Source organism: Gracilinanus agilis, chromosome 4 (genome assembly GCF_016433145.1).
Source record: "Gracilinanus agilis isolate LMUSP501 chromosome 4, AgileGrace, whole genome shotgun sequence".
NCBI classification, from domain to species: domain Eukaryota; kingdom Metazoa; phylum Chordata; class Mammalia; order Didelphimorphia; family Didelphidae; genus Gracilinanus; species Gracilinanus agilis.
The window spans coordinates 458,762,628-458,790,420 of NC_058133.1; the positions used below are offsets into that span (position 1 = coordinate 458,762,628).

The 27,793-nt window shown below is 40.0% G+C and overlaps 1 protein-coding gene across 1 annotated transcript; it reads right to left on the reverse strand.

Annotated features, from left to right (window-relative positions):
- Positions 1 to 7,125: 7,125 nt before the first annotated feature.
- On the reverse strand, positions 7,126 to 26,696 carry PSMA5 (proteasome 20S subunit alpha 5). The gene is made up of 9 exons (XM_044675935.1): positions 26,589 to 26,696; positions 23,687 to 23,753; positions 20,582 to 20,708; positions 18,558 to 18,625; positions 17,034 to 17,141; positions 16,860 to 16,918; positions 15,769 to 15,871; positions 13,178 to 13,264; positions 7,126 to 7,385 (listed from the first exon to the last, which is right to left on the reverse strand). Exons 1-9 carry the CDS (start codon positions 26,615 to 26,617, stop codon positions 7,308 to 7,310), a joined length of 726 nt encoding a protein of 241 aa, XP_044531870.1. The 5' UTR covers positions 26,618 to 26,696; the 3' UTR covers positions 7,126 to 7,307.
- Positions 26,697 to 27,793: the final 1,097 nt, after the last annotated feature.

Below are 27,793 nucleotides of genomic sequence, written 5' to 3' on the forward strand. Positions count from 1 at the left end.
CACTGTTACAGGAGCGCACACTGTGAGCACTGTATGGCTCTCACAAAATTACATTTTTTTTTTTTAAACCCTTAATTTCGGTGTATTGTCTCATAGGTGGAAGAGTTGGTAAGGGTAGGCAATGGGGGTCAAGCGACTTGCCCAAGGTCACACAGCTGGGAAGTGTCTGAGGCCGGATTTGAACCTAGGACCTCCCGTCTCTAGGCCTGGACAAAATTACATTTTAAAAAATGTGGTGTTTATGGCTCTCACGGCCAAAAAGGTTGCCGACCCCTGGGCTAGGCAATGAGGGTCAAGTGATTTGCCCAGGGTCACACAGCTAGGAAGTGTCTGAGGCTAGATTTGAACTCAGGACCTCCTATCTCTGGGCCTGGCTTTCAATCCATTGAGCCACCCAGCTGCCCCCTCAACTACATTCTTAAAAGCTCTACTTTGACACTTTTAAGCAACCACTCATTGTGTATTAAGTCAGATTGTCCCCAAATGTAAACTTTGTGAAAGCTCTGAGTCTCCTGGCTCAGTAAGATATGTAAAGGTAACATGACATCACAGAAAAAATACTGGTTTGATCATTCTAATTCTGCTTCAGACCCTTATTAGTGTGAGACACCTCTCTGACCTTCAGTTTCCTCTTTTAATTACCTACTATACAGGGAAATAGTGAGTGGAAATGGTAAGTAAATGTTTAGATAATTAGTAGAGCATTAACAGAGAACATTGTGGATTCTGATTTTGGATTTGGATATATGGAAGATGGGTTTAGGTGGAAGAAAGTGGCAATAAACATGAGTCTTTCTCCAGAATGCGTGAAAATTTATATTAGGGAAAAAAGATAATAAAGAATATCAAAGAGAGTCAAGAAAATGACAGAAATGAAAACACTGTATTGTTATTGACTTCACTAATTTTTTGACAACACAAGTTAGGAATGCCTAAGTTGTACATAATTAAATGGAAGTAGGCTAGAGCCAGATAATGAGAAACTGTGCTGTCAAGCTATCCCTTCTTCGAGACTGCATCAGCAAACACAAAGATCTGGTAATCAGATTTTGAGTTGTTCTGCCCTAGTGTTTAACCAATTAAGTCATCAGTCTGAGTTTCCTTATCTGTAAACTACTTATTTCATGGGTTGTTGTGAGGAAAAGGGCTTTGTAAACCCTAAAAAACGTAAAACACTATATAAATGTAATCATTCAAAGGTCGATTATCTCCAAATAGTAACTGGCACAATCCATTACTATCTGCATTACCAGAAACAGGTACTTTGAGTGTTATCTTATTTGCAAAACTGTTGGGTAAAAAAATGTTCAACCCGACTCTGGACATATTGGGAGATCAGATATCATGAAACAGGAATAAAGGCACCAGTCTCTCACTTGTAAGTAACTTTGTTCCTCTGTTGCTTTTTTGGTTTGGTTTGTTTTCATAAATTTTTTAATTACTTCAAATGCCAGTTCTTAAACTTTTGAATATCCAGGAAAAGGCACTCAGATTACCACAATAATAAAACCATCAAACCGACAAAACAGTTTTGTTTCCCCGAAGCTCCTTTCACTGAGAATCCAGGACATAAAGAGTAACTATTACTCTTAACTTGGGGGTAGTGAGGCTGATTCCTGATGGAGGAAGGGGTGGTGAAGTGCATTACTTGGCCTCAATTTACTGGGGATAGGGAGGAAAGATGGGCTCCCCCGCAAAATTCGCACAGATTGCCAAAAGGTCACATCAGAAAATAAAGCCACAGGATGACACCCCAAAGATGAAACACAAAACTACTGAAACCAGAACCTGCTCGGCCCCCGCCACAACCCTACCTCCACACCCCTCCCCTCCCCAGTAGTGCCCAGTTTGAGGTTCGGCGGTGTACCGCAGGAGAGGGTGGTGACCAACGTGGGAGGCCCAATGAGACGTCTAGGGGTTCTGCAGTTTGCTGGGGCAGGGGAGAGGAAGGGTAGGAAAGCCTCCAGAAAAAGGCGCTCTTTCCCCCATAGGTTGGTGGGGGCGGAGGGGATGGGAAGGGGAGTTTAAAGGCCTAGGGCTACCCAACCTGGGGAGGGGCAGAGAGGGCTCCAAGCTGACACGTCAAGCGCTACTCTCCCCACCCCCGAGCAGGAGAGAGGCATCGCAGGAGTTGCTGAGAAGGGAAAGGCCGAAGAAGAGGGCACGCGTCCGAGAGCTGACCGGGGAGGTGGGGGTCGCGGGGTACCGCTCACCTGGTGCGTGTTGTTAACCAGACTGTCCTCGAAACCTTGAAGCGGGCTGCAACCCTCGTCCTCTCCGTTCGGGCTCCGCCGCCGTCGCCGGCCCGGGCCGACCTCGGCTCCCCACAGCCGGCTCCTCAGCGAGGGGCCCGGCCGGTCAGCCAGTAGTGCAGTCCTAATTCCGGCCGCCGCCGGCGGCGGAGCGTCCAGAAGGTCCGGGCCGAGGCTGGCGGGGACTGCGGGCAGCAGGAGGAGGAGGCCGAGGCCGCGAAGCCAAAGCGAGGGACCACCGACGGCGGCTGCAGCAGCTCCCCGGGGAGGATCCATCGCAGTCGGACGCCAACGCCGACACCTGCAACCTCAAACGCCCGCTCCCTTCTTCGGCGGTCCGCCACACCCCCTCCGCTGATCCTCGTCCTCATTGGCTGCCGCCTGCCAGGCCTCTCCGGCCCCTTAGGTTAGCCTGCTAGTCCGTCTCGTTGCTGCCACTCCTCATTGGTCAGCATCTTCTCCAGCTACGGGCGTCCTCGCTTTGGCAGTCGAGAAGCTGGGCCCATTGGCCAGGCAACGAGGCTTTTCCAGAGGCTTTTCTAATTGGTTGAGAGGGGCTGAGGTCATTGCTCCCCCTGCCCAGCGTATTCGTGGCCAGCCCCGGAGAGTTAGCGCTGGAGGAGACCCGGGGGAGGCAGTCGTCATACTCTGGGACCCGCCGAGGCAGCTCCTCCCCCTCCCGAGCCCCCGGCCCTCCCGCGTTACCACTAACAGTCCGTTCCCGGACTGTCTGAAGTGTGTGTGGGAGGGCGTTAAAGCAACCAACGAAACCCTTCGCTGGGAATGTAATCGAGTAGCCGGTCGCGAGTTGGAGGGGGCGGCTAGTTCCCTACCTGGGCCGCGGGTTCCACCCCAGCCCAGCCTCGGCTGCTGCTGCTCCGCTGCAGCCCGGGCTGCCTAAGGGGTAAAAGAGCGCGGGGTAGGCCTGAGCCTACCTGCCCAGCCAGATAGTGATCAGAACATCCCGACACTAGTGCAAGCCCCAAGACTCCATATAGTTGCCTTCCTTCACTGCAGGGAGGCTGCCAGAAGGCCGAATTCCAGCTCTATGGAAGCAAGGGAATGGCGCTTCGCGGTTCATCCGGGGAAAGACATCGCCTGCATTTTTCACCTCTGGGTGAACAACTTCGTACCTACACACTCGCTTACAAACATAATGCCCATTGCGTCTGCGTTTGATTTCTAGGGCACGGCAGAATAACAATAACAAAACCAAAACGCACTATTTCCTTCAACTTGGGAATTACTCTTACAAGCAAGATGCTCAGAGGTGCATCTCAGGTAGAACCAGTTCTTCGTCAGTCTGTCTTACCAACTCCCCTCTTACTTACCGTGAGAAAGTTGCCTCCCCTATTTCCCAATGTAAAGCACTCGATAGGAAAAAGTGTCTCATGATGGAAAAAAATGTGCAAAAGCATATTACCCATACCGCGTCCTATCTAGGAAAAGGGAGTGTGTGGGCGAAAGGTGATTCCCTCCAGAAATTATCAATAAATCTAAATGAGAAATAATAATGAGCATATTAGAGAACGTATAGATCATCTTCATGTTTGTAACACGATTCTTTGGGATATTTTAACTAGGAAACACAAACTGCGCGGGAATTTCCCAAAGTAACAGAAGTGGAATACTGATGTGAAGATATATATTCAAACTGAGGACTAAAGAAAATTGAATCAAAGTCTCCAGCTGCTAGGCACAAAAAAGATAATGCCTGCTGGCAAGAGACTCCCTGAAAAATAGAACACTTTGTCCCTTTCCATAATACCACCATGATTGACTAGTTCTTATCCCCTCCCCCCACCTACCATTTTTAATCTGTACCAACTATGAAGTAGATCACAAGACAGCCAGTACTAGTAGCCATGTGATTAAATGGAGGGTATAAAGGATTATTTCTTTGTTTGGGTGACACTCAAGGATGAATGGGCTATTGTCTGTCTTGGGGGAAAAAACAGTGCCACCTCCTGGAAAACTTGCCAAAGTACATGTTTATCTATTAAAGATCTTTTGTCAGGAATTCATTTGTTCTGCACAAATTTAGCATTAAGTTAAGTGAGCAAGTATTTACCTTAAAATTTGAAAATTGTATAATTATCTCTACCTTTACTTGGCATTTACTTGGCAGTATGGTGCAAGGGAAAAGGCAATAGTGAGAAGAAGAGAGGAGAGAAAGGAAGAAAAAAGGAAGAGAAGAAGATGGAAGGGAGGGAGGGAGGGAGACTATTGAGTAGATTTGATTTGAAATCCTGCTTCTAATACTTAGACTTTAGCTAAGTCAATCTCTCTCAGGCTGAGTTGGCTTTAACTGTAAAATAAAGGGGTTATACTAGAAGGCCTCTGAGGTCCCTTCCAACTTTATATATATATATATGAGCCAATATATAAAGCTAAAATATATAAAAAGGTAACAATAGTAGTATCTAACTTGTCCCTTCAGCTGGAGTTTAAGTTCCTTGAGGGCAAGGACCGCATCTGCTTCTTTGTCTCCCCCAAATGTCTAACACAGAGTAGGTGATTAATAAATATTTATTATATTTTTGAAAATTCATATTTGTAAATATTACATTTTTCTTTTCAACCTTTCTTTTAATACAAAAGTTGGAGAGTCAGAAATTAATTACACTTTGGTCCAGTATATGTAACTTTCAATTTCATTTGCCCAGTCAAAAAATATAAAGAATTTATTCTCTTTTCAAATGTATACTTTCTCCAAGATAATTTTGTCAGGTGAATGGGTAGGATGTGGATAACAAAAGTCTTAACATATTGAAAGCTAATAAGCATTGTATAGTTTTGTCAACTTAATAGTTCTAAGCATCTATCCGAGACAAAACCTTAAACATGAAATTGTTTGGCAATACATCAAAGTTTGTCCCATACAAAGAACTGATGTAATTATTTAGGGTATAAAGTTCACTTTGTAGTAGTGGCTGCACCCTAATAAAAATGAAGCACCAAGCACTCAGAGGGAACTCATAAAACATGAGCTACTTAGTAAGAGCTGTGGGTTAGGCGCTGCTCTTAGCTCATTGTTTGTTTTTTTTCCAAAATTAAAACATAAGATCATGGACTCTCAAAATTTCTCACCTCTTCCTAGAGGGGTGAGACAAATTTGATAATTTCTATCCTGGTTTTCATTCATCTGAATATTACTCACAGCATTCTAGAACTGGGATGGATTCATTCATTCATCTAATATATTAAGCTGAGTTATGCCCTGGGAGAGAAAGTTTAATTAAGCCAGGATTCAACTCTCATGTTGCTTACAGATAGGGTCAAGTTCTCTGAAAGAACTTCATTGAATAAACAATTGCATAATGAATTACTTAAATTGTAAATCATAAACTCTTAAAGCAAGAGTAATAAGGATGTTAAGATAAAGGTTCCAACTTAATCATTTGCCAGGAAATGGTGAACATGGAGAAATTAATCCAGAAAGTAAATTTGTCATGCTGTATTAAAGCATCTCTTCAGAATTCAATCCTTTTGATTCCAAGTTATTTAATTTTGATTTCCAAATAAAAACTCCTATATATAACAATTTGGTTTCTGCTGTTAATCTGTAATTTGAACTTGGGCAAGTGAGCCTCTCTAGGCCTAAATTTCCTAAACTGTAATAAAAAGGTTAGACTAATCTTTAATAAGGTCTTTTAGAGCCATAACCTTTTGTGACTTTATGCTAGAAATCTTATTCAGATTTAACTTCTCCCAACAATCAGAACCAGCTTACCATTTATACATTTTATTTTCCCCAGGATGGTGATTTTATCAGTGTATAGTACTCCCCTGTGAGAGAATTACTACCAATGCAGAGCAATTACTTAGTAATTTTTTATTTTTTTTTAAGTTGCCAGAGGTGGCAGTAGATAGTGTTGGGCTTGGAGTTGAGAAGACTTGACTTCCAATCCAACCTAAGCCACTTATTAGCTGCGTGACCCTGGACAAGTCACTTAACCCCATTTTGCCTCCTCCCAAAAAGTCAGATAGGATACCGAGTTTAAATGACATGCCCAAGGACACACAACCAGGATATATTAGAGGCAGGACTCTGACCAGCCTTTAGTTCACTACATCGCTCTTTTACTTCCAACAATTAGAATTAGTTTAGCATTCCTTACTGATGCTTCCCTTTAAAAATACTAACACACATTTCAGAGCCAAACAAATGATTCTGAGTTTCCAGAAGTGAAGTACAATCAAGTCTTCATTATCCACAATTATTCAGGTTTTTTCATCCTTTCATTCATCTTTTTAAATTTTCTATTCTCTAACAAACTCTAGGGTCCCCTCCCAATAACATTTAGATCATCTCTACCCTATTGAGAGCTATAAAGAAAAACAACCTGATTTTACACCTTATTATTTGATTAGAATCTAATACTAGTAAAGCCAGTCATAAATTTTATCTCAAAGGTCATTCATTTGGTGTTTCACAGAAAGTTGCCAGACTATGTCCCCTCTCTTTAGAAAGCTACCTCACAAATATATGTTGTTGGTCACAAGGAGAAACTAGCCCCCCAAGTAGTAAAGGGCTCATCATTAGCCATCATGATTTATTTTGGGTTAGTTAGGGGTTGGGAGGAAAGGGGCTCCTCCTAAGATCCATTAAGTGGAAATTGTTTGATTGACAAGGATGTTCTGTGGCACCATCTCCTGCAGGCCACAGGGGGGAGATGAGCTAGTCTGAATTCACTTTCAGACTCTAAGGGCTACATAAACCTGGCTTCTAAGTTGCTCTAAGTGTCAAGAGACTTGAGAGGGCACATGGAGAAGGAGTCACAGCATGGAAAAATTGATGTCATCTTTTCTTTCGCCTCTTAATATAAGTACTTCACATGCATCAAAACATCGTACGATACAGTAAGACAAATTAATTTTCAGTTTCTCTTTATTTCAGTCCTTCCTTTATGTACATAAATTGTAAAAAACACATACATCAACTACCATGGGACTTTTCTTCCCAGGAAGTAGAGAGCGGAAATAAAAATTGTGGGCAATCAGGAAAGTTGAAAGTTAAGAGAGCCATGTTGAAACTCTAAAGTCCCTCTTCCTTCAAATATCCTTGATAACCTCTTCAAGCTCCTCTTTTGTGAACATATGAAATTTCAGGCCAGGCTCCACTGTTGCCAGCTAGAAGAGAAAAAAAGGCAAGTTAGAGAGCTGGGCTGGTTACCCTGCTGAAGGGCTCTTTACAGGGCACACACAGAATGGTGAGGAGGGGAGCCTCTGTGAGTGCAGCTGTTCACGAGGGGCTCACAGATCTGCTGTCCCAAGGATTATTTTTTTCCAGGCCGTAACAGTGCTTTGCAGATCACTAAAATAGCTCTGTGTCTCCAAAACAAAACTTCTCATTGACCAAATCTCTTGTTTAAAATGAATCCAACACTTGTGGGCCAATGAGGAGCTTGTGGAAATACTTAGGGGGAGTCTAATTCTTTGAGGCTACAAGAAAAATACCAAAAAGCCAGCAGCATGAGCACATGGTTCTGGGAGATCTGAAGAATGTCTACATATCTGCATACAGGGCCTCTTTTGTGTTTTTTGAAGATTATGGACCATGTGGCAACTTCACCAGCATTATAATCAATATCTTTTAAAAAAGACAAATAATAAAAAGATGCTATTTGACCAATGAATCAGGAAATTAATGATCATGAGCAGGCATGATTTCTTTAGGAAGGCTATCATACCTGATAAGGTACAAGTGAGGGAGGTGAGAAGGTGGTTTCATGGTTAAGACTATTGGAGCTTTCAGACTTCTTCATTAGTTTCATAAGCACCAACTTCACCTTCAATAGCTAGGGACAAATGCTACAGCACCACTTCAACATTCAGCTGCTACTGTATTTGGTTTTAAAAATCATTCCATTGAATGTACCATGTAACTTTTAAAACTTGAAAATTAAACAGCTTTTCCCAAATATGCCACTGTATTATATGAAGAATAGGCATTACTGTTACTTAGTAAATTTTTTACTTGTTAAAATGGTGAGCCAAAGGCATCCAGTTGACTGGCCTAAACACCAACATGCTTTTGTTTCTTGCTACCTTTGTGACTGTGGACCAGTTACTTCACTACCCTATGTACAAATAGTTTCCGCTTCTGAAAAATGATGAGGTTGGGATTCATGATCTCAATGGTCCCTTCCAGCTACAAATCTATGCTCTAGAGCCGTGATGGGCAAACTACAGCCCACGGGCCGGATGGGGGCCCCCTGAAATGTTCTATCTGGCTATTTGAGGGCTGCATGACATCATTCTTAATCTGACGAATACAACGAGTAGGATACAATACAGTGAAACTTCGAAAGAGTTGCCTTAGAAACAGACTGACAGATGAGCACTTCCTTTCCTTTGGCCCCCTCTTTAAAAAGTTTGTCCATCGCTGCTCTAGAGGGATCACTGGATCCCTCTCCATTTCATCTGCACAGAAAGGCTTGTGAAAGTGGGAAATGAAAACATGGAGACATGAAGATTTCACTTTGTATTAGACTAAGAAAGAAGTGTTCCCCTCCATCGCGGCCCAAGGACTCCACTAGTCTCAAGGGCCATATCTCGTGTCTGGATAGAAGAGCCACTGACACATCTGCAAAGTAGGAAGAGGATGGGGATTGTACCTGTCACTCTATTAGTAAAGAGAAAGCCCAAATGAGAACCTCTTTCTTATTTGGAAATAGCCATATGGACAAGAGTTGGAGAGGCCACACCTAAGAGGGATCAAAGATCTATCCTAGGATGGAGGTATAGTTACTGGTCTACATACTATCTCCCCATGTTATACAATAAGCTCCATGAGGGCCGAGATTTTTTAAAGTTTATTTTTTAATTAGTTAATTCAGAATATTTTCCCATGGTTACATGATTCATGTTCTTTCCCATGAAGGCTGAGATTATATCTTATCTATACTCTGGATCTTCTCCAGACTTCAGAATAACGTTCTGCCCAATGTTTATGTTTGCTGAACTGAATATAAATTGGTAAATAATAATTCCTTACTTTTGTACGCTAAAAAAATATAACATTAATGTATATAGCAATACACATAAATGCAACAAATGTTGCATTGTCACATTTGTAGAAAGTATTGGATAATAAAGTTTTTCTTTCTCTTTTTAAAAAAACCCATACCTTCTGTCTTACTATCCTTTCTAGCATCCTCAGCACTTTTTTGGATGAACTGTCTAGTCACACATTCTCCCTTCTTGTACTTGTGAAGGTGACTTTCTATACCCAAGTATGACTTTAGAAGCAATCCTACAAAATTCCATTACATTCTGTCCAAAGTTAGTGCTTTTCAAGATCTTTTGGATCCTGACAGTTTTCAATGTGTTTATCCCTACCAGCCTTTGGTCTGCAAATAATAATGACTAGCATTTGTCTAGCTAGCACTTTAAGGTATAAAAAGTACTTAATGCTGTTATTTGATTTGATTTTTGCAACAATCTTGTGAGGCAGGTGCTATTACTATCATCCCCTTCATGACTAAGGAGACAGAGACAGAGAAGTTCAGTGACTTGTCTAGTTATGTAGCTCATAAGTGTCTGAGGCAGAATTTGAACACAGATCCTCCAGTCTCCAAGTCCAGGACTCCATAAATTGTACCATCTATCTGCCACTCATTTGATAAACATCATCACAGGACATTGAGAACTGGAAGGGCCTCAACAACCCTTAAATAAAGGAATCCTTCCTCTAATGTGCCTGACAAAATGCTTGAAGGCTTCCAAGGAATGGAAAGTCACCTCCTCTCAAGGCAAGCTATTCCATTTTTGGAAAGATTTAATTATTAGGAAATTTCTTTGGACACCAAGACTACACTGGCCTCTTTGAACTTCCACCTATTGCTCTTGATGTGATCTTCTAAGGACTAGCAGAACTTGTCTAAACCCTCCTCCAGAGAGGATAGCCCTTCAAATGTTTGAACACAGCTACCATGTCCCTTTCTACAATCTCCATGTCATGAATGTAAGCCTACCACCACCTCTTCTAGACATTCTCCAGTTTATCAATGTCTTTCTTAAAATATAGTGCTCAGATCTGGACACAATATTTTAGGTGAGGTCTGACAAGGGCAAAGGGGAAGTGGGATTATTGTCCTCCCATTCCAGGAAACTGTGTCCCTTCTGATTCATTAGCTATTTTGGCTGCCATATCACACTGATGAATTTGCTGTCCACCAAAACCCTGAGATCCTTTTCAGGACTGCTGTTTACCCCTGCATCCTCCATCTGTTATTAGTGAAGGTGATTTTTTTTTTCTTTGTTTTCAAGGGAAGACTGTACATTTATTCCTACTGAATTTTGTCTTAAAGGTTTAGCCCAAAGTTCTAGCCTATCAAAAGCCTTTTAGATGTTAACTTTAGCTTTTTGTTGACTAGAAATTTGATAAGCACACCACCAATGTCTTATCTAAGTCACTGACAAAAATATTTAAAAGCTCAGGGTTAAAGATAGATTTCTAGGGATTTCCCACTGGAAAGCTCCTACCCTGTTGATAGTGAAACATCAATAACTGTTCTTTGAGTATGGCCATTCACTAGAAACTGCTTTCTAATTAAATATTTAAGCATAATTCTTGGACACAACTATTTACCTAGTTTCAAATTCATTTTTTCTACAAATACAACATGAAAACCTGTCAAGATACTTTGTTAAAATCTAGTTATGTAAAGCATTCCTCTGACCCCCCCCCCCCCAGTCTATATAACCAGGAATCAAAGTCAAGGTCACTAGTGTTGTTCTTTCCAAAATTCCCTTTCACACTAGCTTATCACTGGTAGACTTTATTCTCTTTCCTTTTTAAAAAAAATTTATTTAGAACATTTACTCTTCTCTCCTTTCTAAAGACTTCCAAAGATAACTCACTGTGGCCAAGAAATTCCACCTGCCAGTTTTTTCATTATCTTGGAATGTAGTTCTTCTGGCTCTGATGATCTGATCCAAGGAAACTAGGGGTGCTATTCCCCTCTACTTATCGTAAGTATAAAATAGCTATTAATTATTTTTGTTCTGATTTTTCTCATCCAAATCTCTTTAGTAGAAAAAAAAATGGAAGCAATATTAAAAAAAAAAAAAAGGCTAATTTTCTCTGCCTTCTCTTCATGGTATCATTCCATATATGTCCAAACAAGTGACAGATGCTTAATATACTAGTGGATTTTTTTTGGTTATTCCTTCTTTGAGATGCTTTGCCCTCAATAGAGCTAAAAATCCAAATCAAACCTACCTTTCTTTTTCTTAGTTACCCTCATCAGTCTCAATTTATTTTGAGCTTCAGCATTCCTAATACCACAGGTCAAAACTTTGCTCTTTTATTTCTCCTCTGTTACAGTCTTTACTTCTGCCTTTCACACAGGTATTTTTTAAAACTTTAAAATGGCCAATAAATTCCTGTGTATTCACATCAGGCTCTCTAGACACCTTTTCCTATTGTTCCTCATCAGAAATGGTTCTATATTAGTATTTTTCCCCCAGTAGTTTTTCCACACCTCCTAGGTTGTCCTCTGAGCCTATCATTTTCTCTGAAGAATTTATGGGTGAGAATCATATCTGAAAGAGAAATTGCCAAAGGCAGGTATTGTGAGGAGGATTACTTAGTTATTATTTAGGAGACCTAACACAGGTCCTCTCTTTTGGAAGGGGAAATTATTCTCTTAGCTAGGTATCAATTGTTTAGTTTCGCATAGTGAAAGTGCTCTTACAGATATGTGGATCATTTTAGATCCCCCTCACAATTATAACACACTTCTGAGTTAGGCTTATGATCTGTTCCCTGAGCTTCAATTTACTTCTTTTGTCCACAAGGTCTGAAGTAGATTCCAATTATAATATTGTTTCTTTTTCCTCTCTGTTGATCTTTACTCAAATGCTTCCCTCTCTAATTCCTGAGTTAGCATAGTGCTTTCCATAGAGTAGGCATCTGATAAATGATTGCTGCCTTGATTTAATTCACATGATTATAGCTTCCTCAAATGCAAGTCTATTCCATACTCATTTGACTGTTTTAACATATGCTATTTCTGTTAAATAAAGTCTCTGACTCATATTTTAGTCACAAGACTTAACCCACTAGGTCTCAATGGTACCTAGGAAGTCAAATTTGCTTCTTTGTCTTAGGCAAGGTTTTTAAGTTCACATGCCCAACTGCAACTTCAAGCTGCTTGTGAGCCTCTCTGATTACTCCAGAGAGCAGAGGAAGGAAGTGCTCACTCTGGGCAGTTGAACAGAGGGGTAGGGTATGCAAAAAAATGTCCTTGGGTGCTGGGAAGAGGGAAAACAGAACAGCTCCCCCTCTGTTAGCTTGGTACATGTGCCAATATTTCGCCATCACTATCTCAGGCTATCTCAGCATATGTTGGATGCCTGGCTCTTTTCTTGGATCTCCTCTGTGAATTTTGGAGCATTTTCCCTTCACTATAATTGTTATCTAACTAGCTTATCACCTATAGGTAGGGGTGCCTAAACCCCACTTCCTTTTCAATGTAAGTACTCTTTGATTCTATTTGAATGGCTTATACCAGTGATGGGCAAACTTTTTAAAGAGGGGAACAAAGGAAAGGAAATGCTCATCTGTCAGTCTGTTTCTAAGGCAACTCTTTTGAAGTTTCATTGTATTGTATCCTACTCATTGTATTCGACAGATTAGGAATAATGTCACACAGTTAGATAGAACATTTCAGGGGGCCCCATGTGGCCCGTGGGCAGTAGTTTGCCCATCACTGGCTTAGACAAAAACATTCCTACAAGTCTCCTTGGTCAGTTTATTGTTCCTGTATTTTAAGCTCTGTTAGATTAGACATGTTATGTGAGTAGAGTGGAAAAATTCAGAGGTGAAGGGCAAGGTCTGCCAATGGTCTTCCCCTGGATCTCACAGGGGCCAACAGAGCTATAGTGGGGAAAAAAGAAGTGAGTCCCACAAGTACCTCTATATTAGTTGCATTCAACTTTTCTTCCATTACTTGCTTGAGAATTATGAGTGATGACTTGATTGCTTCTTTAAGGGTCATAGCCTGGAAAAAAAAAGAAGGGGAGAAAAGGATGTGGATAAGGCATTCATTAGGAACCAAATCACCCTCCCTTTGAAAAGGTTCTCCTAATACACTTCTGGGAACTGGAAATTGTCCCACTTGCTGTGGAAGCTATTACTTCAAGTGTATTCCAAAGAGGTTAAAGACAGAGGAAAGACCTTGTGTACACATGAAATAAAAACATACAAACACAGCAAAAAAGCACACAGAAAGGAGGTGCCTATTCACTGTAAAAGAAACACAGAGCAGTTTTGGAATGTAACGAAATAATACTGCATCATATAAACGACAAATATAAGGAATTCATAGGAACTTGGTAAGAACTGATTTGAACTGAACAAGGGAACATAGTGACCACGTTAGTGGAAAAGCAAACAATGCTAAAAGTCAAAAGAACTTGGACTGATGCAGTGTACTCCCTGGAGGACAATGAAACACACCTCTCTCTTGTCAGGAGAAGGGCACTAAACTAAGAGTGAAGAATGAGTCCTGTATTTTCATGCATGTTCATTATGTTGGATCATTTTGTTTAACTTTAGGTCTTATTTCACAAAAAAAGATTCTATTAAGGACAAGGGGGATAAACTTAGAAGTGACAATTGATGAATAAAACCCCAAAAGAATCAAGGAGAAAACTGGCTTTTAAAAGTTTATATTTATACTATATTTAAGGAAAAAATTGTCATTACTTTCTCTAAAGTATTAATAAATTCAATACACCTAGTTAAATAGGATAACAAATGAAATACATGAAAATAAATACACACACACAAATATTAACAAAATGGGGTTTTCATCTAAGGCACCAGATAAATTACAGAAAATTTCTCAATGGCTCCTTACCTTAGATGAAGTTTTGGAAAATGGTTTTAATTCTTTAGCTACTTAGGTTCACTTAAGAATTTTATGGTTCTAGATTCAAACCCAGTCTCAAACATTTCCTAGTCCATTTGCTTAGTCCAAGGAACCAATACACAGTATTAATTCTAAGACAGAAGGTAATGGTTTAAAAAAAAAAAAGTACTCTTGGTGATTTCTAACAGGTTGTGTCCACTGAGGCTAAGAAGGAGCCTCATAATGCAGAATAGAAAGTGTTATTCCCTACTTTGTTATGATCCATCTCTGAAACCCTAAATTCATCCAGTCATAAAATATACTTTCTTGACACTCACCTTATTCAGGGATGCTATTAAGGATTATGTGAGGTGATCTTTGCCCTTAACCTCCTGAATGATAGAGCAGAGAAAAAAAGCAGCACACAGAAATACAGAGAGTGGTATCTCTTTCCCATTGCACAAAAGCTTTTAGGGAAAAGCTGGGTGGCTCAGTGGATTGAGAGCCAGGCCTAGAGAGAGGAGGTCCTAGGTTCAAATCTGGATTCCGACCCTGGGCAAGTCACTTAACCTTACCGCTCTTTTGCCTTGGAACCAATAAAAGGTATTGATTCTAAGATGGGAGGGAAGGGTTAAAAAAAACAACCTTTTAATTTGGTTAGATTTTTGTCCTGAGACTACTAAGAAATCTCAAACAATCTTACCACTCTAGAGCACCTAGAGTGTGCTTAAATACCTAATTGCATTAAGATTCAGCTATAGCAATTATGAATTCAGACAAAACAAAAGAAAAATTGATCTAATCAAAAGAAATAAGGAAGGAGATTGCATCATGATAAAAGGCACCACAGACAATGAAATAATATCAATATTAAACACATAAGCACCAAATGGCATAGCATCCAGATTCCTAAAGGAAAAGTTACATGAGTTATAGTAAAACATAACTAGTCAGGGACCTCAACCTTCCCCTCTCAGAAGAAGATAAATTCAATCAAAAAATAAACAAGAAAGAAATTAAGAAGGTAAATAGAACTTTAGAAAAGATGGATATGATAGACCTCTGGAGAAAAATGAATTGGGGGAAAAAAAAAAAAGGAATACTTTTACTCAGCAGTATTTAGCACATTCACAAAAAATGACCACATAATTGGTCATAAAAACCTCACATCCAAAATGTAGAAAAGCAGAAATATTAAATGCATACTTTTCAAACCAAATAATGCAATGAAAATTGCACTCAACAAAGGACAGCAGAAATAAAGATTAAAAATTAATTGGAAACTAAATAATCTTATCCTTAAGAATGAATAGGTCAAAGAAAAAATTAAAGAAACAATCAACAATTTCACTAAAGAAAATGACAATCAGGAGACAACATGTCAAAATTCATGGGATGTAGCCAAAGCTACTTAGGAGGAAATTCATATCTCTTTATACTTACATCAATAAATTAGAGAAAGAACAGATCAATGAATTGGAAATGCAACTATAAAAATTAAAAAAGAAGAAATTAAAAATCCCCAATTAAATACCAAATTAGAAATCTTAAAAATCAAGGGAGAGATTAATAAAATTGAAAGTAAAAAACCATTGATCTAATAAAGAGTCAGCTACAGCCTGCACAGAAACACACTGATCAGGTCTGAATACCTTGTGATAAACTTCCTGCAAGGAGCTCTGGGCACCTTCTGAAGCAGAGCCAATTGCCCGAGCGTCACATTGTACAAAGGTTCCTGAAGGGTCCATATGAAACCTACCAGTCATAAAAAGATGAGAATTAAAACTTGTCACCTGGATAAGCATTTGGTCCCATACAACTGGCTCCCTATTCACTGTATCATGCTGCCTATAGATACAAAACTACAACTAAATTGAAATGTAATTTTTTTCTGAATAGGATTGATCCCAGTAATAGTGCTCTGCATAAGAAACTTCTTAATTCTCTCTTTTCTGTATGTAAGTGTGTGCGCATGTATAAGCAGAGAGAAGGGGAGACAGAGAAAGGGAAAGAAGAGACCTTAGAGACAAACTAGGCCAAACCATCTAAAGGTCACAGATTATATAAGTTGGCCAAAGTCACCCTTAATTTGTAGCAGAGCAAACACTAGAATACAAGTTTCTCCTAATTTTTAGTAAAGCTCAGTGGCCTCAAAACCAAAAGCTGCTGGGGCTTTGTGTTGGCTAAGACTATCTTCCAGCCACGTCCAAGTATGCCACCAGAGTTTTCTTTCTCCCAGACATATATAGTGCATTTGCTATGAAACCAGACTAGAACCCAATTATAACACTGACTCTTATATACCATAGTTCAAATTATGAATTCCAAAACAACTGGGTATAAAATTTCATTAGCCTATAAGATGTGTTTGTGCTATTTTCCTGACACTAGGATTATCACAGCTAGTGGCAGGGAAAAAAAAAATCCCCAGATGCTTTCCTAGGTTTAAAATGACTCCATCCCAGGGAAGTTTTCTCTCTGGACAATAATCTAATTAATTCTTAATTTCTCTCTTGTTAATTAAGTGAGATTTCTCTAATAACTCATTTTAAATCCCTGGAAGAAAGTCATGGCAACCAAGGTAGGTTAGAGTAGCGGCAGCTTCTTGGGTTTTGATAAGCCCTCTTTCCACATTCCAGAATCATTTCTGAACTTTTAAGAACATTTCCTTCTAGTGGTTGAAAGCTATTGTTATTTTACCAGACAAAAGGAATACCTCAAAAGGTGTGAAAAAATTACTTACAACTGTGGTCCTTTTTCATCAACTCCTCCAAACAAGAGTGCCACTCCAAATGGGCGAGACTATAATGAGAGCAGGAGGTATGACAAAAGTAAGAAAATGATGACTTTGTTAAAAGACTCTAGGTTATAAGTCATATAGAGCAGTGGGAAAACTCATCCCATACCACATACTTACCATGGCACCAGGATCTGCATCCTCTTCCCCAAACTGCAAAGCCAGGTTGGAAACAGCCTGGGTCACGCTCTCCACTGTCATTGTTTCATTGTAGGTGAACCAGTGGTTCTAAGGGAATGGCAAAATAAGAGTATAAGCTTTGCTTTAACGATACTGCTGGCTGGCTAGAGTTGTAAACAGAAGACTTAAGTTCTTCTGGCTGATGGAACTAGGAGGAGAAAGATCAACACATATGGCCTCAGGTTCTTGAGACTTAATGAAAATGAAGAAAATTATTCTGGAAATAATCCTACAATACACTACAATCCCACTCCCCCATCTCAGTACAGTTTAAGAAGCTGAAACAAGACTATAAGCAATAAATGATGATGCACCCCTGTTCTGATACAAAGGGCTAATCTCAGAAAATCCAACTCTGCATTTTTAAAGAAGGAATGAAATGACTTCCTTCAATGTTCCTATAATTCCCTTGTTAGTATTAAAATAAAAACATATTCTTTATTTACAAGGCAACCTTATAAATAAATTCAGAGAACTTTTCAATTCATGATTTTTTCCCCCGTAATAGCCTGTCCTTCATATAACAATAATGATGGTGACAACTGACACTTACATAATGCTTTAAGGTCCACAAAGCATTTTACACACATTATCTCATTCAATTCAAGTAGGCACTCAGAAAGAGTACAAATGCAACTCAAAAAATCCCAGTAAGATCAGTATTTCTGATCAGACACTCAATACAAATTTTTATTCACCATAAGGAAAGTGTTATTTGTAAGGCTGAATCAAAACATTTTAGAAACAAAAGGGACTTGGAGATCATGTTAATTTAAAGCTGTGGAAATATAAGCCTAAAAGTTTAATTATATTGCATAGAGTGCACAGATAGTAAATAGAAGTCTCACCACTGGAATCTAAGCCTGCACCTAACTCCCAGGAAGCAAGTTCTTTAGCTCATGATCACCTCTTGTTGTGCAACACTCCAAGAGAAAGTTCACTTTGGTACAGAACACAATGTTATTTCTTGCTTCACATCAAAGCAAGGCCAACAAAAAAAGGTGGTCATCAGCTTTTTAGCCTGAAGCATCTCTTTAGCTATGAGATCTGGCTAGTTAGACTCTGAGTCTCAGGCAATTGAAAACTTGAGGTTCTGCTCCAAAGAATCCCCATGCATAGCATCTGACACCAATATAAATAAATACAAGGCAGTCTGGGGTGGCTAAGTCACCACCAAGGAAAGAATGTTGGCTGTACTCTAAAAAAGGAGATGGGGGGCAGCTGGGTAGCTCAGTGGATTGAGAGCCAGGCCTAGAGACAGGAGGTCCTAGGTTCAAATCCGGCCTCAGACACTTCCCAGCTGTGTGACCCTGGGCAAGTCACTTGACCCCCATTGCCTACCCTTACCAATCTTCCACCTATAAGTCAATACACAGAAGTTAAGGGTTTAAAATTAAAAAAAAAAAAAAAAAAAAAAAAAAAAAAAAAAAAAAAAAAAAAAAAGAGATGTCTAGAATATATTACCTGTGTCTCCACTCTGGCTTTATCAATCAAAGTCTTTGCATCAGCAATTAATCCACTCATGGCACAACCTATAACGCAGAAGCAACAATGAATGACCCACTGGGTAAAACTCGCCAGTCTCCCTCTTACATGTTTCATAACATTTCACCTACTAATATGAAGTGCTGCAATTTGGGGAGTGGAACAATGGCAGCTGTTCAATGACTCTCAGGCTGTACTACCCAACAGATAGGGTAAGCAATTCATGTTGTAAAGAACTGGGAAAAACCTCAAACAGATGAGAACTGATGCCCAGCTGTCAAAAACAACAGTTATCATTTATATATTGCTCTTAAACTAAATAATGTCTACAGGCTCAGGAGTATGCAAAGGGCTTTGCAGACATTTCATTTAAATCTTCCAACAATCTTTGACAACCATTTATTCCTGCTTTATAGATAAAATAAAACAGAGGCTCAGAATAGTGAACTCAGTGACTTGCCTATAGCCATGCAGATATTAAGTGTCAGTGGTTGGATTCAAACCCAACTCTAGCACTCTGCTCTAGAATACCTTTTAAGAAGTTAGTTACAGCGGGCAGATAGGTGGCTCAGTGGATTGAGAGTCAGGCCTGGAAATGGGAGGACCTAGGTTAAAATCTGGCCTCAAATACTTCCTAGCGGTGTGACCCTTGGCAAGTCACTTGACGCCTATTGACTAGCCCTCATGAACCAATACTTAGTAATGATTCTAAGACAAAGAATAAGGGTTAAATAAAAAAAAAAAAGTTAGCTTCTGACCATGTAAGACATAGGGGAGCAGGTGGTAGAAAACATTAAGAATGATTTTCCACATACAGCAACATTCCTGAGCAAGTTCTTTACCACTTTTCATCTGAGGGCTTCAATGCACTTACAAGAAGTTTACTAACATTTTCTTTTCCCACACCTGAAAAAAGGTTCCCATGTCAAATGGAGAAAAGGGTCCTGTCCACAGCTACCGAACAAAATCCTGAATAAAGCCCCAAACCCACTCCCAAATTCATAAGGTAACAGTGACAAATGCCGAACTGGGGCTCTAATAGGAGATAAAACCAAAATAAGAGAAAACAAAAGGGACCATGAAACTATTCTCCATAAAATAGCTGACCACACAAAATCTAGTTAACTGAGCCAGTGTGTTGACCTTGAATGGTTAGATCCTCTCTGGAAATCAGTTTCCCCAATCTGTAAATACTACTCTGTTTCCGGCTCTCCAGGGGAGCTTTTCCAAGTGAAAAACCCAATTCTGTGGTCTGAAATCCACCCAGGTAAAGCTACTGACTGTTCTACCTGAGAGATGTTGGTCCAATAGAGAGGTCACCACAAAATTGCCTTTGGATAGCTAACTCAAATGCCATGCTATAAATAAGTAGAACTGTTCACCCTGCAATGCCACAGGGATGCCAGCAGTTACAGAAAAGAGTCTGTAGAAATAAGGACAGGGTTAAAAAAAGAAACTACCAGAAAAGGGCGGAAGACCACTTTCACTGAAAGGCTCTGCTCTGCTTGTACTATCTCTTAACCTTTGTCACTTAGAAGATCTGTTTTAAGAGCCCTCATTTTTCCTAGGGGACAACCCTGGCTTCCTGTATCTGATAGTCTCCATTTAGAGCAAGTGGCCCCTGTCCAGGGCTAACATTATGCACCAATGAAGGCACAGCCACCGTAAGGAGCTGGCCCATGACCAATCCTTTACACATTTCAACAACTCTCTGGTCTGCCAAACCTAAAATTGAGGGGGAAGGGCACTTTGGGGAGTAAGTTAAACACAAATGAGTGTTGCAGCTGCTGCTTCCTGCTTCTCCAGTTATGGCCCATTGGCTTGATGCCTGGAAAACCAGCTATCAGAAGCCAGTACCTTCTGAGAGGAGAATTTCTATACTTTTCCCCACTAGAATGCCAGGGTCTACCCTAAGGAACCCTAATTTCACAAATCTGTCTTGGCACACTGTGAAAGACTGACTAACCCAGGATCAACCATATGGACGAGCCTCCCCTCCTTACCTATATGAGCATCGATTTCTACAATTTTCTCAATGCTGCTGGGTTCCATAAGTGGGGACGTGATTCTCTTCTCCACAGCAAGGCATACCCCTTCTGATGTCTGGATCCCAATGGCTGTGGATCCAAGCTAAGAACAGAGATGCTTTAGTTATAAACAGCAACAAATAGGAACAATAGTGTAACATACTCATTGGCACAAAACTATCTATACAGTTTGGTGAGACAGACACTTCAAACAAATACATTTCTGAATGAACAGGAACCAGAGCTCCCCGGAAAGGGCTATATCCAGCCTGGGTCATCCTTTCCATACATGTCATGAAAAGAGTACATTAGACCCAGCTATTTACAAGTTGTACAGCCTTGAGAGAGTCAAACTAAGTCAAGTAGATGTGTAAAATGGGAATCCTACTATGAAATCTGTAATTGGTAAATCTCATCTGTAATATGGGAATTATATATAATATCTAATATTAACATCAAAATGGGAATAAGTAATATTTAATATTATTTAAATATAATTTTTAAAAAGGTAGATACCTTTCAAGGTTATTATGAGGCTCGAATAAGCAAATACATGAAAGGCCTTTGTAAACTCTAAAATACTTATGTAATTACTGGATAGTATTCTTATTCTTATTCTAAGTCATACCATTGTTTGGAGAACACCAAAAAAGGTATCAACTTTAAGGCTAATATTTAAGGGGAGATTCTAAGTTTAAAAACAAACCGGATAAGAAAGCTCACTCTGCACTGCCTGTCTAAAACAGTCTTTTGCCTTCTGCTGTTACTACTCTGATCCAGTGACATTAACCAGGTTTGTGGGCATACTGACACAATTCTTTTTGTATAAAACTGGATTTTAAAACCTGCTATAAAAAAATGAAACATAGTAACTTAAATAACATGTTTTCATTTCCATATTATTTCTCAGACTTCCTCTTCTTACTATTCCATCTGTAATCACTAGTCCAAACCTCTGCCACCTCATGAATGGATTGCTACAACAAACTATTTTCCTTCTGGCTTCTCCCCACGTCAGTTTATCCTGCATACTGATGCTCTATTCATCTTCCTAAAATACTGCTTTTATCAAGTTTTTTCCTACTTGAAGAACCCACAATGGTTTTTAATTTTCTCCAGTAACATGCCCAAACTCTCTCATTCTTCCTTAGTTCAAAAGTTCAACTCCAATTTAAGCCATTTCCTCATTGTCTTTGTGCATACCAGGTGTTTTTGCTAATGTTGCTTCCCTTTGGTGGAAATTCCATAGCCTTATCCAAATCCTAATCATATACAAAGGCCAGTTCAAGTCTGATCTTCTCAATTAAGCCTTCCCCTGCTATATTATCTCTCTTCTCAACTCCAAATGTACTTAAAAATCTTCATCATACAGTTTAGTATTCAAGTGGCCTAACACTGTGTCTGGCATATAACAAGTACTCAAAAAATGCTTATTCCTCTCACTTCACTCCCCTCTCTTTTCACCGTATATTATCAGTGCTGGGAACATAAGGTTTCACAAATACTTGAATGGTTTTGGAAGAAGAAATTCACTGGCCAGTCCATGGAACTGGGTTTTTGTCCCCCAATAAGCCAACAATCTAAATAACCTTCCATCACTGCGCTTCTTTTCAGTAAAAATTTACAATTCTTGGAACTTGGTATCAAATATCAAGTTCAAGAATAACATTCTCTTCTGCATTTTGACATTTCTCTCTGGGGATAATTGTACTTTTTCCTTTTCTTTACTGTAGTGACCAATATCCAAGCATCAAGCTAATGTGCCAATGCCAGAAATGTTAATAACTTATTTCTACTCTGCCCTATCTATTTTGCCCATCCATGTTGGATCTGCTTTGTCATCACATTTGGTAACCTTTAAGGTCTTTAAAATTATCTTTTTACTAAATTACTATCTGTTTGCTGTTAAGGCAGTAACTAAAAGCTTTTAAAAATCAAAAGAATTGTCGGCTGCGGGGGGAGGTAGGGGGACTTTGAGGGAGAGGGAAAGAACATGAAATATGTAACTATGGAAAAATACTCAAAATTAAAATTAAAAAAAAAATACAAAAGAATTTACAATGCCAACAAATATGTCCAGCTCCTAAACCCTCAAGAACCAAGGGAGCACCTGACTGAACAACCCAGAGGAAGTTTAGGTTTCCAGCTCTAGAAGACTTATAAACAGGGATTAAACATGGACTTACTTTAGACACCTGAAAATAACTCTGTTTTAAGTAGGATGAAAGCAAATGTTTCCTCTTGGAGCTCCAATAATCTCCAATATGTGTATTCATAGGACCTTCAGCTTCTAACACAATGCCAAACTTAACGTTCTGAGGCAGTTGCTGCTTGCTATGATTCTTTCTTCTTCATTACCTATACCTCAATCACACCAACCTTACAAATCATTATCTCCACTCATGCTTCTCTAGTCCTTCATTGCCTATGTACTGTAATCTCTTTCTAGGTACTTCTTCTCATAAATCCCAATAACCTTTTCCTATGGTCCCTATATTCCAGATATACACATTCACTAACTAAGACAGAGTGTCTCTGGTACTGTAAGTGGCTAATTTTCTCAGTAACTTGCTGGATATTGGCTCACTTAGATTTTTGTGTTGCCAATTGATAAGCAATTCATTCATTTCTATTCTGTAAATAGCCTGGTTCTAAACACCTTGAAGGAATACTTGAAACACAATTCAAGGGCTTCTGGTCCCCAGCTCAGGCCTCTAACATAGTTCTATGGACAAGGTGATCCCACATGTCGAAATACCACAAAGGACATACTAATGTATTTAAGAAGTTGTGCCTATCTGATGCTAAAAAATAAAAGGTTAAAATGGTTATGTTTTTCTATATGATGTTGCTCAAAGTACACACTCAAGGCTAATAAATTCTGAGAAAGTGTGGAGGCAAAGTTTTATATAGATGTGAACTGCTACTAAAGTAAACCCCAAATGCTCCTCAAATAAGATGTTTGGGCCACAGGGTCACACAGCTATACTTTTAAAAAGATCTTAGGCAAAAACCGAATTTTAAATTCTCTGCTATATAACTACTGAGAGATATTTCAAACAAGTCAGTCGTCATCCATACCTTGATGGCCTCAATGGCATATTCCACCTGGAATAATCTTCCCTCAGGAGAAAAAGTATTCACACCTCTGCAATGAAGAAATAAGCAATTATGAATTGTCCATGAACTAAAATTAGAGACAATGAAGCTGAGCTTTATCAGTGGCTCTGTTAGAACAATATTATTTTCTTTTCCATATTACCATAAATAGTAACCACACCATTAAGTAGCACTCAAAAGAATGGGATGTATAAGTAGTCTCTTTCCAGGCCAAATCAATCACTTTCACTGCTTAACCCTAATAGAAATAATAACTCTTTTGGTTGTTCTATGCCCCCATGTCTCTTTAAGTAATCTCCAAATATTATGGCCTTATTCTTGTCCTCCGTAAATTATAATTACTCCTTATATATGTGATGTTGCTTTTTAGTTAAGTTTTAGTTATTCCCTCTAATTGCCTAAATCATGTTATTTCATTTAGATTATAAACTTCTAGAAGGTAGGAAATGTGTCTATGTCTAGAGCCTTGGTCAAAGAATCTTAAAACTGGAAAAGATCTTAGTAATCTCTTCATTGTATGGATGGAGAGACTGAGGAATGGAGAAATGATAATTTGCCTACGGTCAAAGAGATAGTAAATAGCATAACTAAGATTTGAATCTAAGTTTTCTCATTCTAAATTCAGTATTCTTATACAGTGTTTTTCTCACAACAGCCCTGTGAGGATAAAGGCTATGAATACCACTCTCCCCATTTTACAGGTAAAGAACCAAAGCAAAGAATTAAACGGCACAGTCCAGCTGAAAATCAGCATTCCACGTTCCCCCACAAAATCAATACTCTAAAACAGTGTCCTATTATGCCATACTTTGGGAAGCATAATTTTGATTTGTAATTTTAATTAGTTCTACACCATCCCACCTTCCATTCCCATATAAATTATCTTAGTTTACGTCCTTACTTAATGCCTGTATCTTAATAGCTTCTGAAAATCATCTCTTGATTTCAGTCTTTCTCTACTCCTAATCCAATTTACACATCATTGATTAATTTTCTCTAAAGTGCTCATACTCCTCACCATTTCATTCCTTTGCTTAAAACTTTCAGTGTTTCTCTGTTTAACAAATAGAATCTGAACTTCTTAGTTTGATATTGAAACCCCTTAATAAGAGGCCTTTAAGCTATGTAATCTACCTTTGTCACCTGTTACTCCCTTAACTAATCTAAAACTCTACCTTGTTCCCTTAAAAAAACCTCTACTTTCCCACCTCTCCCTATAGCCAAATCATATTCACCCTCAAAAGCCCAGGTCAGATGCTTCCTTCTCCACAAAACCTTCTCCCAATCAGATGCTTTTCTTCCCTTTGAAATCTAGTGGCACCTTAATCTTACTACTCTTATATTTAATAAGTATGTACTGAATTATAGTGCATACTAGTGTATGTACAAGTATTACATCCCAAAAGATTGTTTTATCATTGCATGTCATGATGTATATGACAATTATTTAATAAATGTTTGGTAAATAAAATATATAATATGCCATTAGGAGTTTAATAAAAGTCAATGAAAATGATGACTAATATGTGCTCACCTAACATTTGATATGTCATATTAGAGAATCATTCTCAATAACCTAGAAAAAAGAAGTAGGCCTGGACAAAGGCAAGCCTCTGAAGCTGAAGAAAATACAGTGGAAAGAGTGCTAACCTTGGAACCAAAGTATCTGAGTTCAAATCCTGTCTCTATCCCTACCAGTATGACCTTGAGGCAGATCACTTCTCTCTGTCTCAGTTTCTTCATCTGTAAAAGGTGGTGGACTAGATGGCCTCTTAGGAATATGAAATTTCACATTTAGGCTTAAATATTCACACACATCTTTTAGGGAATAAGGAAAGAAAAGGAAAAATTACTCTCCTTTGTTATAACTGACAAGACAGCAGACATACTTGCCATCAACCCCTGTTCTCAACTTTACTATTGTTCAGACTTGTGGAAGGAAAAGATCTAACTCTACAGACTCAGAATTTAAAAGCAGGAAGGGACCTCGGGAAAACTTAACTAATGAAACAAAATGAAACTGATAAAACCAGAAACTGAAAGTAAAAATACCCGTGGCATAAATGTTGCATTTCTGGTTTCCTCCTACGGCTTAGTTTAGTTCTTTCTTAAGATTCCCTTCTCAAGTCCTGTAAATTGAATTCTGAAACTGAGTGCTGTGAGGTGGTTTGCTGTATCTATGTAATCTGATTTAACTTTCGCTACAGGGAAAAAATGCTTTTTTAAATGAAAGGCCATAATTAAGAGGTTGCAAAAGGAAGGACCAGCAAAATGAAAACCATGAAAATAAACTGCTTCTCAGATTAAATCAGAACCCCAACTAAACAACCAGGGAGTCCAATGAGAGGTTATGGTCAGGAACCTAAATGGACTACAGATCCCAGAATGCACTATTCCATAAGGAGCAGCTCGAGAGGCTCATTTACACCCGTTGGAGATAAGAACGCAGCTGTTTTCAGAAAAGAGGGAGTAATTTGGGACTCTCTTCCCCGGTGGAGTTCTCATTCATTTCCTTTCGGTTTCCACTGCACTGCTCGCTCGGCCGGGGAGCCTCGGGAACACTTCCTGCAGCCCTCCTCCAGGGCACAGGCTAAAGTTCGGGCCCTCTGCCCCCCCTGCCAAATCCCAGTCCAGGGCTTTTCGTTTCCGCACTGCTGGCGGTGACTTAGCGGCGGCCAGAGGCACAAAGCGCCGACTTCGGCCCGAGCCTGAGGCTGGTGGCCTGTAGGTCCCCAAGCCCGCGCCGAGACGGCTCCTGGAGAGCCTCATGACAAGGCAAAACCGAGGCTAGGTTCGGGGCCTGCCTCCCTCCGAGCTCTCTCTCTACCCGTCTTTCCCCTGGAACTCCACCGCCCGCACGAACCTGTCATACTCGGACCGGGTGAGGAACATGGTGAGGGGCAGGAGTCAGCGGCTACACGGACACTATTCAGGCCCAACGCGCCTCCACCGGCCCGGACGTACAGAGAAATACCCCACGGAGCACCCTGGGCCCCAACAGCGCAGGCGCTAGCGACCCCTTCAGCCCGCCCTCTAATTCCGATTTCTCATTGGCTGGATGTGACTCTACCCGAGGTGATTGGGTCCTGGTCTTCCCGGCATGACTTCGATTGGCTTAAGAAGCCCAGGCGAGGGGCGGGCCAAAACGCCGTTCTTCCGCTTGGAGGGGCAGATGGTTGCCAGGGACAGCCAGGCCTGGGACGGATGGGAAGGACCCCTTGTTCCCTAGAGAAGCCCAACATGGATCAGTCTCCAAGCCTGGAAACAAGCCGAGTTCCGTGTGGCTGCCTGGTCCCTTACCTTTAACGGCGCTCCCTTACTCTGGGCTGTGCCCTGGATCCGACTTCGATTTGTTCCTCCGGGGGCGCCTCCTCAGTCCTTGAGGGTGTTGAACAAGGCCTGGACGGCAAAACCTGGAAAAGGACCCTCTAGTTACGAGGCTTAGTGGGCAGCTTTGGGGGCGTTACGGAGTCGGATGCTCGGCTCTGTAGCTAAAGGCGGGCTGGTCCCGTTAGTCCCAGCTGTACTCGGGGCGCATGCGCCTGAGCCCAAACAAAAAAACGTGTGTAGCCTTGGCCTGGTGGATAGATAATGGGGGGCTCAGACCTGGAAAATATGTGCTCTGACCGCTTAGGTTTATAGGTTTGAGAGCTGGGGTTCGTCTATCCCAATCTTCTTATTTGAGCATTTCCTCAGTTGAGGAGACATAACATTGGGAAGTTGTTTGCCCAATGACTTATTCCCTACCCCTACCCTGTAGTACCAGATAAAGAACTTGAACTCAAATCCAAGTGATAAGTCTAGAAATACAGTATTTTCCCATTTTGCTAAGATTCCATTAATTCTGACAACCTACCTTCCTCTCTCATTCCCATCAAATTTCATATTTCAGTCCAACTGCTCTGATCTCTTATGTTCACACACACACACACAGATAACCAGTGTTATCTGTGTGCTTAATGAATGCTTGTTTGATTTACCCAATATAGAAACATGGGAGAATTGTATTACAACCTCCTAGGTATATTGTGAATAATTTCTGTATTCAAATTATGTATAAGAACTGTC

Coding starts and splice junctions, on each gene's coding strand:
- PSMA5 (XM_044675935.1), bottom strand. CDS start 26,617: ATGTTCCTCACCCGGTCCGAGTATGACAG. Junction 13,265..15,768: donor TGCAGGAAGTTTATCACAAG/GTATTCAGACCT, acceptor TTTTTTTTCCAG/GCTATGACCCTTAAAGAAGC. Junction 7,386..13,177: donor TGAATGCAACTAATATAGAG/GTACTTGTGGGA, acceptor TTTCTCTTCTAG/CTGGCAACAGTGGAGCCTGG.